This window comes from Anolis carolinensis, chromosome 5, assembly GCF_035594765.1.
Source record: "Anolis carolinensis isolate JA03-04 chromosome 5, rAnoCar3.1.pri, whole genome shotgun sequence".
Classification (NCBI taxonomy): domain Eukaryota; kingdom Metazoa; phylum Chordata; class Lepidosauria; order Squamata; family Dactyloidae; genus Anolis; species Anolis carolinensis.
Window position 1 is genome coordinate 102,752,782 of NC_085845.1, and position 20,169 is coordinate 102,772,950.

At 39.0% G+C, this 20,169-nt stretch overlaps 1 protein-coding gene across 1 annotated transcript in view; it reads right to left on the reverse strand.

Moving 5' to 3' along the window:
• Positions 1-2,755: 2,755 nt before the first annotated feature.
• The window catches only part of nop14 (NOP14 nucleolar protein), a 33,359-nt gene continuing 15,945 nt past the window's right edge, over positions 2,756-20,169 (reverse strand). The window contains exons 12-18 of the mRNA XM_003221394.4: positions 19,946-20,047; positions 12,551-12,704; positions 11,260-11,419; positions 8,403-8,550; positions 6,710-6,825; positions 3,657-3,812; positions 2,756-2,960 (exon numbers count right to left, since the gene is read on the reverse strand). Of these exons, the coding sequence (XP_003221442.2) occupies positions 2,867-2,960; positions 3,657-3,812; positions 6,710-6,825; positions 8,403-8,550; positions 11,260-11,419; positions 12,551-12,704; positions 19,946-20,047 (930 nt within the window). The 3' untranslated portion in view covers positions 2,756-2,866. The remainder of the gene's footprint in view (positions 2,961-3,656; positions 3,813-6,709; positions 6,826-8,402; positions 8,551-11,259; positions 11,420-12,550; positions 12,705-19,945; positions 20,048-20,169) is intronic.

A 20,169-nucleotide genomic window follows, 5' to 3' on the forward strand; every position in this document is an offset into this window, starting at 1 on the left:
GAGCTGGGTTATCCGAGTCCTCATTGCCATATATTCCAGTTCAATGCAGACATGGGATTGTCAGTCCTTTTTTTCGTGTCAGGAGCAACCAGAGTAGCTTCTGGAATGAGAGAATTGGTGAGAGAATTGGCCGTCTGCAAGGACGTTGCCCAGGGGACGCCCGGATGTTTTGATGTTTTACCATCCTTGTGGGAGGCTTCTCTCATGTCCCCGCATGGAGCTGGAGCTGATAGAGGGAGCTCATCCGCGCTCTCCCTGGGTGGGATTCAAACCTGGCAGCCTTCAGGTCAGCAACCCAACCTTCAAGTCACAAGGCTTTTATCCCCTTGGCCACCGGAGGCTCCTATTGTCTGTCTGGATATTCTGGGTTATATAGCTGTGTGGAAGGACCTTAGGTGGCTTCTCCCTCCACTTCCTAGGATGGCTCTGTTGGTTTGTTATGTATATGGACTATCTTGGGTACCTAACATTGCCCGGATTTTTTGAATGTCATTTTATTTTACAAATACATAAACTACATGAACTACAACTCATTGAGTTTCCAGGTTAACCCTCTGAAACTCCATCAGTAAAGTTTGTCATGTTGGCCTGCAGGATGAATTACAGCTCCCACCATGGTAGGTCAGGCCCCCCTCAATTCCCTCCAGTAGGTTTGTGGGGGTTCTGTGTGTCAAGTTTGGTCCAAATCCATCACCGGTGATGGTTACAGTGTCTCTGGATGTCAGTGAACTTCAATTCCCAGAAATGAAGGTCAGTCCCCTGCCCCAACACCCCTTCAGTATATTCAGTTGGTTATGGTGGTTCTGTGTGCCAAGTCTGACCCAGGTCCATCGTCTATGGGGTTCAGTTTCTCTGGTTGTAGGTGAACTACAACTCCCAGAAATTGAGGGCTAATCCTCCCAAACCCTTCCAGTATTCAAATTTGGGCATATCAGGCATGTGTGCATTGTCTTTTTGGGTTCACAGTGCTTTCTGGATGTAGGTGAACTACAACTCCCCCAAATCAAGGTGATTTCTCCTCAAAGCCCTACAGTAATTTTTGTTGGTCATGGGGGTCCTGTGTGCCAAGTTAGGTCGAGGTCAATCTTTGGTGGGGTTTTGAGTGTGTTTTGGTTGCAGGTGAACTTTACATCCCAGTACCTGTAACTCCCAAATGTCAAGGGCAATTCCTCCCAAAACCCACCAGTATTCAAATTTGGGCATATCGGGTATATGTGCCAGATCCATTGTTATTTCGGTTCACAGTGTTCTCTGGATGTGAGCTACAGCTCCTATAAATCAAAATCAATTGCCCCCAAACCACGAGTATTTTTCGTTGGTCATGGGGGTTCTGTGTGCCAAATTTGTTCTAGGTCCATTGCTGGTGGGGGTCAGTGTTCAGTCTTGATGTAGGGCGAACTACAACTTCCATCATGTTGAGTGAGTGCTGGCCAGTGTTATTTATTAAATGCTGCCCACCAGTATAAATGGGCGTGCCCATTTCCTTTAACATACAGTGGAACCTTGACTTAAGAGCATTAAGTCTTCGTTCAGCCCTGGTTTCACTTTGATGTAAGAGCAGTGTTTTAAGAGCTAGTGCGAGAGTACAGGCTTCAAGGGAGTACCCTCTGTACCTTGTGCTTGTCCGCTTTGGGAGATTGCTGCCTGCTGTGCTTTTTTTTTTCACTTTGAGGAATCTTTGGTTAATTGATTTTGTGTGGTTTTTATTCCTAGTATGTTTGGCTTCATGAAGAAAGAGAGCGAGCAAGAGCGGGAGGGAAGCTGGAATGAGTACAGTATGAAGAAAAGGATGCTTCTGCTCTACACTTTGTGCATCTACCATTTTAAATTCGATCTTTCTTTTTTATTGTTCTATGTGAATGTGCAGGTTTTGCCTTGCTGTTACACTGGCCAGCACAAATCTTGTTGCCTGCCACAACTTTGTGTTTCTACCATTTTACAGTTGATCCTTCTTTATTCTGAGGGAATGTGATTTATACATGATTTGTTATTAATAAAGTACATTTTCTATTTAAAAACACATTAAAATGGGAGAGAGTCACAGGGACAGAGCAGATTAATAGCATTTCAATGCTTTTAAATGGGAAATTCACTGAGATAAGAGCATTTTAAGTTATGAGTTCAGTCACAGAAATAATTAAACTCTTAAGTCAAAGTTTCACTATATAAGAAAAGGCAAAACTTTGAAGAGAGTTGCTTGTTTGCCACTTGGCATTCATATTAACTGGACTGGCAAAGAAAGGTGCGGTCAGGCTTAACAGTCATCTCAGTTTTGCGCACTTCTCTGTTTGAAGATCCCAGGTTGGGATCATCCTGGTTGTCAGAGTGGATCCTGTACCCAAGGAGTTGATCCTGTACAGAGGAAACATTTCCGTCCTGCATATCCTAGCCATTTTTAAGCTCAATAGTACAGTTTGTATATCATTAGGTTCACTCTGGAATTAATCAGATACTTGTTTTGATTTAGACTGGGTGAAGTGAGTGGAACACAAAAGTAATGTAAACGTGTGCATTTGGCTTTGGTTAGGAAGCACTTGCTCCGTTTCTTAAATATTCACAATGTTTCTGACTATCCTGATTTCTATCCTTGTTATTTTTATCTTTGTTATTTACAGTTTGACATGTTGTAGAGACAATAATGTGGCATTTAAAAATGACTTTGGTTCAAAACAACAAAAGTAACCAATTTTTAAAAGCATAACAAATACAGTCTAAGCTGTTATGTAGAATATGATTTTCTTCATACACAATAATGTTACATCAGTTTGTTTATTTTCCAAACCAGGTTAACTTATCACAATATTCTGAGCTATCCTAGAAATATAAATATCCTTGGGTTTTTTCTGTACAATATGCATGCAGATATTTAAAACTTCTTTCTCTTCATTGCCTTCCAATCTCCTTCTTGCTGAGCAAGGCTACTGAAGAGTTGTTTCACTTTTCTTTTTCTTTCAGAATCCCTAAAAAAAATGACACAAATGTTACAATACTACATGCCCAAACAAACACTACACATATTTTTAAAGTTCTGTCTTTGATATGATGAAACTCAACTGGAAATTTTAATGAATCCTGATTTGTAAACCACATTGTCATCGTTTTATAAGAACCAAACTGTGGAAGTTTTTGTTTTTAGAACAAGAATGGTGATTGCTTCTTAGCAGATAAATTCAAAACATTCTACTATGTTCAATACAGGTTGAAGTCTTTAACTAGAATGAAGAACATCACGGCTTCAGAACATAGGAGAATGTCATATGCCAACCTATATTTATGCTTTATTGAAAAGCAAGATGAGAACAAATGTCTTGGGAAACGATCATGAAAAGCTTCAATTATGGGGGCTCATTTCCTTCCAAATATGATTGTCATCTCTGTTACCTTCTCTAGTTGTACATGAAAGTTTAATTTTCAAAAGCTTTTTGGAAATTATGTAAATCCACAGATCAAACATTACACAAACATTTCCAACCTAGGGCCCTCTAGATCTTTTGAACTGCAACTCCTATTAGTCTCAAAGTAACACAGTGAGGGATCATGAAAGATGCATCCCAACTATCCAGATGCATTTGATTTGAGAAATCTGTGTTATAAGGTTCTTATTGACAACACATTAAACATGAATTACATGGAACATAAAAACAGCAATTAATCACCTTTCCATGATTTCAGCAAGCTGCATTCTAGCAAGGAACTGGTTATCTTTGCGGATCTCATGAACAGCTCCTTTAAGTTCACGTTTGTGCTTATGAATTAGACGTTTTCTTTCCTGCTCTTTCTTATTGCTTTCTTGCTTTCTTCCAAATTCAAGGCTGAAATTAGAAAGTATTCACCTCAGAAACATTTATCTGCTGTATTTAGGTGGAACATGCATTTTGGTAGCAAAACTTCCAGTACCTTTCACAAGTTGGGAGACAATGTTATGCTAGCGATGTAACTGTGTAACTGAATTTTTTTGTAAAACTTACTTAACAAACCACTGAGCCATACACTATGCACAACAATTATGGCAGGAGTGCCTTATGGCCAAAGATCCAGGAGTCATTCTGACCTTTTCTTGGACATTAATGGAACACACCTCTCCAAGCTGCATAGGAAAAATGTCCCAGAGGAGACATAGTATTTCACCTACACATTGTAGGTTTCTGTTTTGATGAATTTAGACTTTTGTTTTCCAGAGTTTTACCAGCTAATTCTCAGAGGTTGTGACCTTTCCCTAATATCCTGCATTATTATTATTATTATTCCTAATATTATTTCACCTTTTTCTGTTAAAGAGACTCAAATGAACAAACAGTGGTTAAAAACAATACAATATGCAATTTAAAACCTAAAGATTACAAACATTAAAATCCAAGTAAACCTAAAAAGGTAAAGGTTTCCCCTGACGTTAAGTCCAGTCATGTCTGACTCTGAGGGTTGGTGCTCATCTCCATTTCTAAGCCGAAGAGCCAGCATTGTCCATAGACACCTCCAAGGTCATGTGGCCGGCATGACTGCATGGAGCACCGTTACCTTCCCCTATTGATCTACTCACATTTGCATGTTTTCGAACTGCTAGGTTGGCAGGAGCTGGAGCTAACAGTGGCCGCTCACGCTGCTCCCGGGGCTTGAACCTGGGACCTTTCGGTCCCAGGTTCAAGCCCTAGAAGTATCTAAAAACAAATAATTAAATCGAATGCAATTTGAAATACATAAAACACCACACAACACCCCTTGGTTTGGTCTTAAACACTTTCGTCGTCAAAAGCCTGCCTGAATATAAAGGTTTCGCTTGTCAACAGAAGGACAGCATTCTGGTTTCCCTGGGAAGAAGGGAGTTCCAGAATTGAGGGACAGCTACTTGAGAGAGAAGGACTGTTATCTCGTTCCCACTAACCGAGTGTGATGGAGGTGGGACTGAGAGAAGGGCCACTTCTGAGGATATCAGGGCCTGAACAGATTCATATCTGGAGATACAATCTGCTAAATAGCCTGAACCTGAGCCATATAGGGCTTAATAGGCCATAACCAGCACTTTGAATTGTGCCCAGAAACAAATAGCCAATGCAGCCATTGCAACATTGGCCTTGGTTAAGAATCTGGCCGCAACCCTTTGGACCAGGTTTCTGAGGTTACAGCTCACGGGATTGAAAACTGGCGCTGATTTCTTTAAAAGAGAAACATTAATACTGTAGTTTACTGATTTTAAGGTGCACATTTTTCCCATTGTAGAGGCCCCAAAAATGGGGTACTCCTTGCAATCAATGTCAACTTACATTTGCGGTTTTTTGAACCCCTAAAATGGGGGGAGGGTGCTTGGAGGGAGGAGAAGGAGGAGGAAGGACCCCAGGCCTAAACAGTTCCAATGTTTTAAAAAAACTTGGCTTATCTCTGAGAGAGGAGAAGGAACAGGGCTATCTCCCACCATTTTGCTGATCTGTGGAGCTAAGCCTCATCTCCTCCTTCCCCTGCCTCTTCAAAGGCCCATAGAGTTAGCAAAAAATCAAACAAGATGACTACCCTGTTGAAAGAAAAACAAAGTACTGTGTATGCAAAGGTAAATCTTAAAAATATTACAAAAATCTTTTTCCCAAAATGTAATCAACAAAAAACAGGATGTGCCTTGCATTTAATGGCATCTTAGATTTGGTGAAATATGGTATTCTAGAAACTCCAAAATCAGAGGCTACTATAAAATACAGTATTCCCTCAGTAATCGCAGAGGTTACATTCCAGGACCACCCACAATAAGTGAAAATCTGCGAAGTAGGGATACTATATTTATTCTATGTGTGGAGGAGAACAAGCCACAGACCACTTACTACAATGCAGTCTGTACTTTATTTTAGCAGTTACAATATACAGTACACCGGCAGAGAAGAAGAATGGAAGCTAAATAACCTTTTTTATTTCCAACCCTTCTCTACCCTCACCCCCCTTTATTTCTACATTACCCCACCTTCTAAACCCCTTTGCACACAGCAAAAACCTGTGAAACAGCGAAAATACTGCGATAAATGTGTACATTAATATTAATTGAAAACCCGCAAAACAGCGAGGGAGCGAAAAGTGAACCGCGAAGTAGCGAGGGAACACCGTAGAGTCTCACTTATCCAACATAAACGGGCCGGCAGAACATTGGATAAGTGAATATGTTGGATAATGAGAGATTAAGGAAAAGCCTATTAAACACCAAATTAGGTTATGATTTTACAAATTAAGCACCATATTATGTTATACAACAAATCTGACAGAAAAAGTAGTTCAATATGCAATAATGCTATGTAGTAATTACAGTATTTAAGAATTTAGCACCAAAATATCACAATATATTGAAAACATTGACTACAAAAATGTGTTAGATAATCCAGAACGTTGGATAAGCGAGTGTTGGATAAGTGAGACTCTACTGTATTTGGATGTGTAGTGCCAGGATGGAAAATAATTTATCACCACTCATATTGTCCCTTATTCTTACTTATGCAAGATGCAGTGCAATCATGTTGCAAATGTTAGAATAAGATACGTTTTCTCCATTTCCCCTTTTCATTCCCTGAATCAATTTCACCTGGAATAGTCAACACATAGATAAACATAACAAAATAATTGCCAATCCCACTTCAATTTCTAAATAGGCAATCTGTAATGCATCACAGTTTACCTAGGCATAGCAGCCAATTGGATATATGATTTTCAGCTTACATCAACCAGAACAAGAGATACTCACACTTTCACTATTTTAGGTGTAAACAGCTTCAAAGGCACTGGCTTTTTCTTTTCACACACTAATGGGCAATATTGCCCTTTGACTTTCAGCTGCTTCAGAACATCATCACACAATTCCTGAAAATGTCAAGAGACCCCAATTTCAAAAGGCATTTTAATGATTAATACATACAATTCAAAATATGCATATATGTATGTTTGACAAAGCCTCCTAAATGTGTTGATGGGTCTGGACCAAACCTGGTTGTACACAACCATCATAACTACAATTACTGACCGGATTTGGTGGGGGAGGAGGTGATAGAGGATGAAGGGAGTTGTGGTCCAGTCACATCTGGAGAGCCATGTGACCAAACTTAGTACACATACCCCCTTCACATTCTATCTTAAAATACTGGCAAGATGTCAGGAGAGCCGTGATAGAAGATGATAGGAATTAAGAGTCCAGCCACAACCGGAGATCCACCTAACTCCAACCCATGACTGAAGGTGCAGCACCACTAACTGGTCAGATGGATCAGCCTATTTACCAGGCTGCATCTTTCAACACCCTTCACTAGACAGGCTGGGGATATGGGAGTTGCAGCCCAACAAGACAGCAGAGCTGTCTGACCAGTTAGGAGAGTTGTGGGTTGTAGCCTAACCAAATGTGGGCCTGATGGGAGTTGCAGCTGGTCAAATGTGGGGTCATGGGAGTTTTAGCCAGGCAGATCTGCAGCTGATGGGAGTTGCAGTCCATCAGCTGTACGATTTAATAAAAGTTCCCATTACACGGGTATGCATTTTCTAATAGAACCATTCATAAAATTAAAAAGCAAACAATGAATATTTCTAATAAACTGCATTACAAAACGCCTAACCTGGGCTAGTCCAGGTATATATGCTAGTTAAGAATGTGTATCTTCTGCTTACGACGTATTACTACACAGATATTACACTTGATCTTAGCCGAAAGGCCGTGGGACAACAAAGTGGTTTCAATATGTAGTAACTGCTTAATATTTTTGTTTTTAATTTATAATACTATAGCCTTATATACTCTCGCTCTCTGTGTGTGTAGGACAACATTACACATTTCATTATGTGTAAAATCGTTTCAAAAACATTTTCAAAAGATCATTAAAACATGAGATACGTTTGTGGCTTTTGGCCCACCCTGTACAATCAGCCCATAAATCTATATATATAAAAGAGTGATGGCATCACGGCAGCGGACAAAACAACAAAAGTAAACACCCCACAACCTCGAAAATTGACATCACAACCCCTCATCCATGCCTCTAGGTTGATACAACAAAAAGAAAAGAAAAATAAAGTCCTAATTAGAGGGAGAGGAATAATTGTTTTTATCCAATTGCTGCCAGTTAGAAGGCTAAGCTCCGCTCACTTGGTCTCCTAGCAACCCACTCAGCCCAGGGGACCCTTTACCTTAACTACCACCAATTCCTCAATACTTTATTTCCTATACCACCATACTTCGCCACAGCAACGCGTGGCTGGGCACAGCTAGTACTATATATAATTCATGATGGTGAGCAGAACCTCTATAGTTTCTTTCAGTAACATTCTTCCATTCTTCAAAGTTGGACTTATTTTGAGAGACAGACTTGGCACTAATAAAATTTGGAATAAACAATAAGGGACAACATACTTTCTGCAGATGAAATCTAAATGAGGCAGTATCAAGTCTTTACCTGCAGTAGTTTAGGATATTGCTTCACTGGCATATGGGAACTGAGCAGTATTTCAATGGGCTGCACTATTTCACGGAAAGATGGGAGTGATCCATACATAGCTGCACATCTCTTTATCAGATCCAGGCACAGACCTAGGCATGATAACCTGTAAAACAACAGTCACTCATTATGACATCTACAACAATATTATGGTGAGACATCATTTAAAAAACACATAACAGCATTCATTTTGGGAAAAAGCCACAGGAGAAGAATTTGTAGGACTCAGTTCAGCTGAGAGTATAAGGAAATATGCTTTCCGCCATTTTTAGCACTGAAATGGTCTGAGAAGTAGCCAGGGCTAAAAAGTGCAAATTACTGAATTGATCATTCCATTTGTGTTACTTTTGAAAAATTGTGTTTCTCTTCCAAAGGGCCTAGAGTAGCATATACCCCTTCATGCTGAATTTTATTCCTCACAATCATAGGGAGATTTCTATTAGGTATAAAGTTAGACAGGGCAAAGATTATGCAATGAGATTCATGTCAGTGAGACTTTTTAACTTAGGACGTTTTCACAGAAAATTGTGAGGTTGCGTTAGATATGTTGGTTCTTCATGCTAATTTAATACCCTCATCTTGGGTCATGCAACTCCTACATTGTAGTGGGGAATGCCTGGGGTTTGCAATCTCTTCTTTATTATTATGGAAAGAATGAAGTAACGAACACAGAAGAGAGCGGGAGGACAAGAGATTAGAAGATGAAGTTTTGCTATACTCAAGAACACCAGGGAGAAAGACAGATCTCTCCAAGAGCTCAGTTATAGCTCTGGTAAAATAACCACATAAAGTTTCCAGCTCAATAAAAAACATGCCTACAATTGGTTTGAACATACAGGAAAGCATTATGTTAGTAAATTATATGGTTATCCTAGATTTTTACCTTTTAATCTTGCTAACTTTCTAAGCACTGCAGAATATGACTGAATGGGTTCTTAAACAGATTGCTTGACAACAAAGGACACATATTAATTACGAACCCTTTTGGCAAGTTAATTTCTAACTCATCTCCCAAAAGGGTACAAACATGTTCACCTGCACTGTCATTCTATCCCTGCTGCCAAGCCACCGTAAGAGACAGTGTTCTCAGAATCACAGAATAGGCAAACATATCCACTACACTGTGCCTTCTCTTGCAAAAATTATGAAGAGTGCTAATTGTGTGTACTTCTAGTATTATTATCTTTTTTAGTTAGCCCTGGGTCAGTTGTTCTCAACCTGTGGATCCCAAGGTGTTTTGACCTTCAACTCCCAGAAATCCTAACAGCTGGTAAACTGGCTGGGATTTCTGGGAGTTGTAGGCCAAAACACCTGGGGATCCACAGATTGAGAACCATTGCCCTAGGTGCAACAGAAAAGAGAGCTGAATAACAGGTCATTTTATGAATCTACATTAACACAATCCCTGCTTTTCTAATGCTTCTATTACACCACTACAGAACGGCCCTTTATTGAAAGTGTCAACATTCTATTTAATTAAGTAACAAAATGCTTTCTGCCTTATCACACATTGTATGTGTGGTTTTTGTTACCAATTAACAATTAACTTGTTGCTGCTGAGAGCCCTTTAGTGTCACTATTTGCAAGATGCACTCTGAAAAATTACATCTTGAAAATGAACTGAAGTTTATTAATCTAATTACTTTTCAAAAAACCAAAATTCTGTCCTCATAAAGTATATTACAGAATTGATCACAGTGTAATGCTATAGCTAAATATGATGGGCTCTATTATACTAGTACAAAAATAGTGCTGGTTGTGAAAAGTGTGACCCTTTGGCTATTATGTATTCCCCAGGCTGTTCTGGGGCCTCCGATAATCCCCAGAGCTTCCTTTCTCTTGACAAAAAGAAACGAGAAGCCTTTCTTTCGCTTTGCGGAGGTAAATAATCCTGTTGTTAGGCTAAAGAATCCTTAACTACATTTTAAAAGCAAAAAACACTCCTTCCAAATTAAAAATTGAATTGCTACCTATTTCCAGGTTTTATTCACTTGGGTTTTTTTATTGTGGGAAGTCCATGCAGCTCCCAAGAGATATTAGGGCAGAAAACTGGTCCTAGACTTCTTGAGACTGCTCCATAGATGAAGGCTATGCTGGCCTGGCTGATTTTCTCAAGGAATTTGACATGAATTTGGGATCTGATGGACCTGCTATTCCCCATTGCCAACTTACACTCCTGTTTTTGATGAGGCACACTTTCTCTGATCTTTCTGGAGCTTTAGCAACTGGCTGGAAAGTGGAGTCCTTGAAACTGTTTTGGAAACTGTTTTTGCTTGGGGCTGTATAGCAATTTCTGTTGTAAGTTTGTGAGGAAAGCACAGGTGCCCCACGTTGCTTCTTTCACAGTAGACTGCATTATGGAGGAGTGTAGAAATGCACTTAGTGTTATGCTGGAGTCAGACACACAATTTAAAGTGGTCTCCTTCATGCTTTTGATATTCTTTGACAAAATGAAGTACTTGCCAGGAGGAGAGAAGATGCCCAAGAGAAATACACAATATGAATCATGCAGAACTAAAGTTAAGAAGCAGCGAAGTGGAAGATGGGAAAAGTAAAAAAGTTCACAATTTCAGAAAAGGAACAGGAAAAAGTTTTGAAGCACTACAGAACCATTGTTAAAGTGAGATAAGGAATGAACTGAGAGAGGAGCTGAAAGTTAATGAAATCTGCATCATATCATTCTTGCCTTCTTGAGTGGTTAGAAGAGAATAATACATCTTTCTGGATGCCTAATATGTCCAAATGACACAACATAATTGTCCAGAACTCAATAGATTAAACTGATTTCTCACATAATTGTACGTTTCTCACATACCGAAGATGATTCATTTCTGTTCTGCTTTTTTCTTTTAATCGACTTATCATATGAAGTGGAAAACTCTGTTTTTGCCAAGTTTCACTGTCTGCTTTTTCAGAGACCACAAGTAGGTCTAACTGGTTCTTTAATGACCCAAAAGGATATATCAAAGTATAGCCTGGAAGAGAGGAATGTAGACAATATTAGTTTGAATTGCCATTGAACATTAAGCTATGTAAATCTATAGATTCTGAAGCATTCAGAGATAAACAATTCCGATAACATTTATGGTGGATGAAACTTTCAAATAATCAAATCTGCAGAAGTAAAATTTGTGAAAGTTGAGGACTCATGTACAGACATCAGAACAATTTAAATGGACAGATTGCAGATATGGCGTTACATGCTTGCTAAAAGGATTGACAGCAGGAATAGATTTTAACTCTAGGAGAAATGTGTTCTATAGTCAGGGAGCGACAAAAGTGACACTCATCTTTCATGTGCTGATTAAACATGCCTCCTAAAAACAGGCAGTCCCACAGATAGGCAGATCCAAGCTCCTTTGGGCTTTAGAAACTGAAGCCAACACTCTGAACTGTGTCCAAACAGCAACTTGTAATCAATATAGGCCTTTCAATATCTGACTACTAGGATGTGAATCTGTTAGCAATTGTCTGCTGCATTGTGCATCAACTGAAGTTATGTGGATGTTCTTAAAAGAAACAAACCTTTATTAATGTGGAATATTGCCATAATTTATGTATGATTTAAATGATCATGGCCATATATTTAAAATGGATGCATAATTATTCTCTGTGATATTAATGGGTTTTTACCATTTAATTTGTATCATGTTTGTTGTATGCATCTTTTCCATAAATAAAGGTTTTCTGTATTTTAAAAAAGAATTACATTGCCTACTTTACATTTAAACACTTTCAAATCTATAATTGGAAATTACGTTTTTGGAAAACATGCCGATGCCCGATAATATGGACCTGCTAACGCATTAATTCTAGTCCCTTTGAAGACCTATGATTTTGTTATGTCTTGACTTGACCAAAGTTGTGAATAAATCAACAGTATTATGAAAGAAAAAAAAGTTGTAGTTCAAGAAAGGAAACAGCAGACATCTTCATGCAGATTGCTCTACCCATTGATACAGAAGACGACACATCGGAAGGGACACCAATGACTAACTAAGAAAATGATAAACATGGATTCATCATCTTTCAGACAAAGAATTACATGGGATGTATAAGGACAGAGGAGGGGTCACCTTTCTGTAAGTCAGGAGTAAAATCTTTACCTTGTTCCTTTCTGTTGGGTACAGCCATGTGAAGAATTCCCGAAAGAAAATTGATAAGTTCTGGAACAAATCTTTGAGACAAGGATACATATTCCAAGAAGAGGCAGCAAATGCACAATCCCTTGACAACATCTTGTAATGTTGTTACCGGGCACTAAAACACACACAGAATTACAGATTACTGAAAACCAACCTTATGTTATAGTGCATGCCTAATTAAGCAGAATCAAATCACGTTTTATTGATTAGCCCATCGGCCGTATCAAAACATTTAACACATAGACATACATACAACATACAACATACAACCCGCGGTAAAAAAAGAAGTTAAAATAAACAAGCTGTTAACAAGACCCCGTTCAGGTCAAATATCTGCATCACCTGCACAGTTTACCCCAATTGATTCCAGATATGCAATTCTCAGTTGTGTGGCTTTGAATAGGAAAAGGGCTGTTTTGTGTGTTATTTTAGGATTCTGGCCGGCCAACAAAAATGAAATTTTAATATGTGGGTCCCAGTGTGTTTTGTGAATAATGTATGGCCCGAGGCATTGGTGTCTCTCTTTCTTATACAATTCACAGCTGAACAAAACATGTGCAATATCCTCCACCTCTGATGCTCCACAAATACAAAATCGTTCGTTGTATGGAACATGATTAAACCTTCCGTGTTTGACCATCGTATCCAGCTGCTCAAAACGGGCTCTGGTAAATACCCTCCTGAGATGTTTAGGCATTTCTGTCTTTAGATACCTGGCTGTTTGGAAAGTACAGTAGAGTCTCACTTATCCAACATAAACGGGCCGGCAGAATGTTGGATAAGTGAATATGTTGGATAATAAGGAGGCATTAAGGAAAAGCCTATTAAACATCAAATTAGGTTATGATTTTACAAATGAAGCACCAAAACATCATGTTAGACAACAAATTTGACAGAAAAAGTAGTTTAATGTGCAGTAATGTTATGTTGTAATTACTGTATTTATGAATTTAGCACAAAAATATCATGATATATTGAAAACATTGACTACAAAAATGCGTTGGATAATCCAGAATGTTGGATAAGCGAGTGTTGGATAAGTGAGATTCTACTGTATGTTTAAAACGGCTTAACCATTTCAATGAGCCAGCTTTACTCAGGGTAGCAATGTCTTTTTGGCCTTCTATATCCAGTACTCGTTGAGCCACTATTTTTGGGTCTAGTTCTTCTAAGAGATTTGGATACCGAATCGGAAGTCCACAACTACTAATGTATTTTGTCAGATGAACTAGCCAAGAGGACTGATGTTGATTTTCTATCTGCTCTAACAGGCACAGTTTTGGCAGTCTATCATTTGCCATGGCAATCAATTTTATCCAGTAGTTGTAGGCCCTGATTTTAGATAAGCCATCAACTGTGTATACTCCCAGTTCCGCTCTTACTGCAGCAGCTGGAGTCGTCCTGTCTACTCCTAGAAAACTTCGCAGGTGCTGTGATTGTGATTGCTCTAATAATGGTACCTGGTTTAGACCCCAAACTTCAGCTCCATATAAAAGCATGGGGGTAACCTTCGCTTTATACACTTTAAGAAGTGGGTCTAAAGATCCTGGTTGGCTGTGAGTTGTTAATTTAAGCAGTTGGTTTACACGTACTCTTGCCCTGACTGAGCTTCTTTGATGATGTGGTAGCCAAGAGCCAGTCTCAGAAAAAACAATTCCCAGGTACGTGAAAGTGCAAACTTGCTCTATTGATTCACCATCCAGGAACCAGCTATGTCTGTTATGTCGTTTGCCAAATACCATTATTTTTGACTTTGATTTATTAATAGTTAGAGCGTTGTTATGACAATAAGTGTTAAATCTTCTCAGCAGCCTACGTAGCCCGACTTGCGAGTATGATAATAAAATCATATCATCGGCATATAGTAGGATGTTAAAGTGTGTTTTACACAACTTAGGCATATGTACCTCTGGGTCCTTCAGCTGTTCGGGGAGATCATTTACGTATAAGCTAAATAACAGTGGTGCTAATATACATCCTTGTCTAACCCCTTTGTATGTTTCTACACTGTTTGTCATGGCTCCTTGCGTCCCGAATCGCACTTTCAGGAAGGTGTTTGTGTAAAGTGCTTTGATTAGTGCCAGCAGTCTGGGTTCCATATTGAGATCAGTTAATTTTTTCCATAACGTCTCTCTATTTACAGTATCAAATGCTGCACTAAGATCTATAAAAGCAGCATACAGTTGTTTCCCTCTGCTGACATATTTTGCAATTGTATGATTTAAAACAAAGCAATTGTCAATAGTTGATCTATTCTGCCTGAAGCCAGCCTGTTCTTCAACAAGGATATGTTTTTCTTTTTCCCAGCATTCAGCTCTGTTCAGGAGATATCTGGCATATATCTTGGCCACAATATCAATTAGGCTAATTGGCCTGTAGGAACCAGGGTCTTTTTTGTTCCCTTTTTTGTAAACCGGGACAACTATAGCCATCTTCCATCCAACTGGAATCTGGCAGATGTTATTTATGTGTGTAAATAAGCCTGCTAACAGGGGGGCCCACCAATCCAGATGTGTTTTAAATAGCTCAGCGGGTAAATAATCTTCCCCTGGGGCTTTATTGGTCTTCAAATTATTTATAATACATCTGATCTCATCTTCTGTTACTGGTGGCCAAAGGGGCAGGGCTTTTATTGATAGATCTTTACCTCGTGACTGTGTCTCTGTAGGTTCTGTGGAGGCAAACAGGTGGGAGTAGTAATTTTCCCAGTCCTCTGCAGGAATAGGTATGTCAAATGTAAATTTCCTTTCCTTCAAAATTCCAGCTACTGTGTGCCAAAAGATAGCTGAGTTGTGACTCTTAGCTGAGCACTCAAGCCCTGACCAGATCGAGACTGTATGATTTTTCTTTTTTGTTTTTATAAGTTTCTTATATTCTCGTCTCAGGGTTAGCATTTCTAATTGAGGATTTACAAGATGTTGTCCCTGAGCACGTCTCATTGCCAATCTCAGCTTTGTTCTCTGAAGTTGGCATTCTTTGTCAAACCAGGGCACTCTGCTCAAGTAAGGACCTTTAGGAGTGGATTTTGTGACAAGATGTTCCTTTAGACTGCCACAGATATTTGTAAATGCATTAGAGACTGTCTGCCAATCTGCTGAGTGTGACTGAATTATTGAGTTCCAGTTTGTAATATCCTCTGTTTTGAGGCTATTGGCTATTGCTGTCATGTCTACTTTGGTCCAGGCAAGTCTTTTGTTTTGTATCACCTCAGTGTTGGCCATAATCCAGTTATCATTCCTATTATTTGGTCTTAAATCTGAGGGGCCCAAGAATTTCACACACACTGGTTGATGGTCACTTTCTTCCCTCAAAAGTACTTTGATCTGTGAAAAAAGATTGGCCTTGCCTGTTGAGACACATATAAAATCTAAGGCACTGCTTGTATGGCTAGAATGAAATGTATAGGGGTATATATAATTATAATTATTGTTATTGTTCTTACCTCCTAGGATTTGTAAATTGCACTTCAAGATCAGTGATGCCAGACTTATACCAGACCTATTGATCTTTTTGTCTCTTGAGTACCATTTTGGGTGATTTTTAATAAAATCATGTGGAAGGCCACCATATTGGGCTAGATCATGTATAGATGGGCCTAATTTAGCATTAAAATCTCCAAGTAAAATAATTATTGCTTGGGTATACGCTACTGTTAGTTCTTCCACTATTATCTCTAGCTGTACCCAGGCATCAGGACTGTAATAGGAGGATGTGAGTGGTGGGATATAGACATTTATCAATATAAGCTCCATTTCTTTATAACTAAACTTAATGGCCAATATATTGTGGATATCATCCCCCTTGCACAATCTCTCCCCTTGCCACTGTAATTCCTCCTTAATACATATACATAGGCCCCCTGAGGCACGCCCTTTGTTCCCTCTTTTCTGAGCAGGTGTGTGCCAACATTGAAATCCAGGTAATTGTATTGGGTCAACCCCTTCTACCAGCCAAGTCTCTTGTAGTGCTATTATCTCAAAATCAGATAAGAATCTCACCAGTTCACAATCAACAATCTCTTTCCAGCCAGCTACATTCCAGGTTACAATCTGGATTGGTCTTACTGTCTCTAAGTGTTCTGGTTGGCCAGGTTGTATGAGTATTGAAGATTCTGACAGTCAATTCATGTCTGAGGCTGGTACGATGCCACCAATATCCCCATTGAAAACACAGTTGTTGTGGGGATCTCTTTTCTCCTTTCTGGTTTGCCGCAGATGTTGTAGTTGTTGTATTTCTTCAGCAGTAGTATTATTCTGTCTTGATGTTGAGGGTACACTCATTCCTTCCCTGGGAGGTAGATCATGGATAGGGGGTCTGCTGTCATCCCTCCTAGGTACCAAGACCTGTATTGGAGACAAGGTGGGGGTCTCGTCCTCCTCATTCAGCTCCAGTAGGTCATTAACATTAACAGGGCCCACTTCTAAGTCCATCTCAGCCTGTGGGGACTCATCAGTGGACATTAAGCCCACCAATGGCTCAACCATGTCCCCTATGGTGGTCGCTACAGTCTCAAGATGATCCAATCCAAAGTCAATGTCTCGCTGATCACCACAGGTTGCACTGCTCAGGATCGTAGACTGATTCTGTGTTGGTTTGCTGTCAGCCTTGGCTGGACTGGACTGTGGCCTATTCCTGCCAGAAGTCTCCCTGGGGGCTAATAGGCTGGGTCTGCCCACTTCCACAGGCATGTCATCACCATGCATGGGAGTTATCAGTGGGCTGATGTCCAGGTCACGGAAAACCCTCATGGGAGCTATTTGGAATTTAAGCAGGAAGAGCTTCATCTTCATCAGCATAGATGGTAATGTTGATTGTTCAAAGGTCATTACGATTTTCTTATCTGCAGATACTTGGGGTAGCCACTCAACTTTAAGCAGGTCAACACTTTGGGGATGTATATGTAGTAACTGACCCAACGATGTTCTAATAGCTCTGAATGACCTCCATCTGCCCTTATTTATGTTGTTATGAGCAATTCGCAGCATTATCTGGTTTGCTTGTAGGATCCTATTACACTTAGTAGAAGTAAGTGAGTAGCCCCTAGTTGCCTTTGTGCAAGGCTTTTCGTCCGTTGCCTCCCTTCTGGGCCCCATGCCATCAGCCTGAACTGTGCTTTCTCTTAGGGCCGTATTCCTCTGGACAAAAGAGTCAAAAGACAGTCTGAGCTGCTCAATCTGATTTGCTACATTCTTTAGTTTATCAAAAATAAATGTCACTGTTTTAACAGTCAGTAAACATTGCTGCATCAATGCACTGGTGGAGTTCGTCTGCTGCAACAGCTCAGGTTGTTTTAACTCAGTAATTAGTGAGCTTGTTCCAGGCGTATCTCCTCTACACAAATCCAAGGACACTCCTTCTTGATATGCTGTGGAGTTGTTACCGGAGTTTCTGTTTTCTTTATCCAAGGATAAGAAGCTGTTATCGGTAAATAATGAGTTCAATTCTGGCGTACTCACGGTTTCCACAAATAGATCATCTATCTTGAGTTGTTTAGAAGGTTTTTGATGTTTTAGTGTCTCTGGGCTTGTCCTTGTCCATTTCTTCTTGTTTTTCTTATTCCCCATTTGCAGAGGCAAAGATTAGTTGCAAGAGATGCGATAAAATAAAATACTAATAAAATAAGGCAAACTTTAAAACTTTAAAAATATAAAAACAACAAAGATACCGGAGCTCAATTAGGCACGTCTGATTACTCCGGCGCCATCTTGCAATCCTCCTAATTAAGCAGAAGATATTCAGCATTTGCAAAGAATTTCTATTTTATATTAAATATACATACTGTATTCAAATATGATTAAAATATTGGTTTCTCTTCCTTCCTTAATGTTTTTTATTTGAATAATGAAATCTCTCTAGTTTGTGGTCTAATACTTTATTTGCATTGCTTCCCTCCCAAAGAATAACATCTTCTGATATTTCTTGTATGGTTTTTAAGGAGGACAAAAGCATTTCAGGGTAGAGGTCTTGAAATATTTGAATACTATTGTCCAAATATTTAAGATTGTTGATGGATTTTTTATTACTTTTTTTAGCAATTACTTGTACTTTTTGGGGTCGCTTGTGAAGCAAAGAATAATGTATTTGCCAGACAAATTTGTCCTTGTGTTGAAGGTAGTTTTTGAATACATTCTCTCAATGTCAGTTGCTTGGAGGCCTGGATCTATGCTATTAAGCCAAGTGAGAATAAATCTGGATAAATTTCCTTGTTCTACTTGGTCCAGAAATCCTCTAATTCAAATACGTAAACACTTGAGTTTTATTTTCAAGGCCTTACATATTAGTGGTCAACAAACTGTTTACTTGTTCTAATTTTCAAATGCAGCCCTCATGAAAGAGTTCTAATGCTTCATTGGCCTTATCTTCTATGTCTCTGATGCAATTTGTAATTGATGTTAATTTTGAGTCCACAGAATCATAGAATTATAGAGTTGGAAGAGACCACGAGAGCTATCCAGTCCAACCCCCTGCCATGCAAGAACACAGAATCAAAGCACCCCCAACAGAGGGCCATCCAACCTCTGCTTAAAAATCTTCAGGGAAGGCAAGTGCAAAGACCTTAAGCAAACCTTGTTTGGGCCACATGCCATATTTGAGTCACTCTTAAAGACAAATTTTTGGTTTTATTGCAGGCAGGCAAATTCTCAAAATTGCCTGGTATGCAAGCCTCTTCATCCTTTGCATATGAAGAGCACTCCACCCCAATTTAATGTAAAAGTCATCTGATCAGGCCCATGCAATCGCTATGTGTCCACCAATATTGACATCTAATCTCTAGTACTCCACAGATATTACATTATAGGGTTCTTATGCCATATAGTACTTTCATTGATATTTTATTTTCATCTTTCAGAGATTCCACATATCACTTACTATACCCAAAAGGATTCAGTAATTAAAATCATTCACTATAGATACTGATATCTAATTAATAAAATATATTGAGTTTCAAAATGTTGGAAAATTAAAACTCCATGCCATTTCCCCAGTTGTTATTCCATGCTACCCATGAAACTTATACAATGTAGAAAGATCTTACAACATTTTGGGAAAGAAGTGTAATAATAATTATTATTATTATTATTATTATTATTATTATTATTATTATTATTATTATTATTTATACCCCACCAACATCTCCCAGTAGCGACTCAGGGAAACTTTGTAGAAATAGCTTCTTCCAAGGGAAAGGTTTTTTCTAAGAACTTTGTGCCATTGTATTTGCAAACAGATGAGACAGTCAAGTGGATTTTATTTTTATAGATAATATTGATTACTAACTAAAATTTTAGTGAATATCTTTGCACACCTGTGCAAGCTTATGGAAGTCTGAAATAATGAAAAATATTATTAACATACCTTGGTAAGTAGCAAGCTCATATATACCACTGATGGTGTTACGACCGGGTGCCAAAAATCAGAGGTTGGAAAAAGTGCAGCAATAATTTTCAAATATATGAACTGTAAGAGTAAAAATTCACTGTTAACGAAAGGGGCACAAACGATATCTGTTTAGCAATGTGTGTAATTAAGCAACAACTTAGGAATATGTTAAAGATGGATGCTAGTGCCCGGTTTGGCAT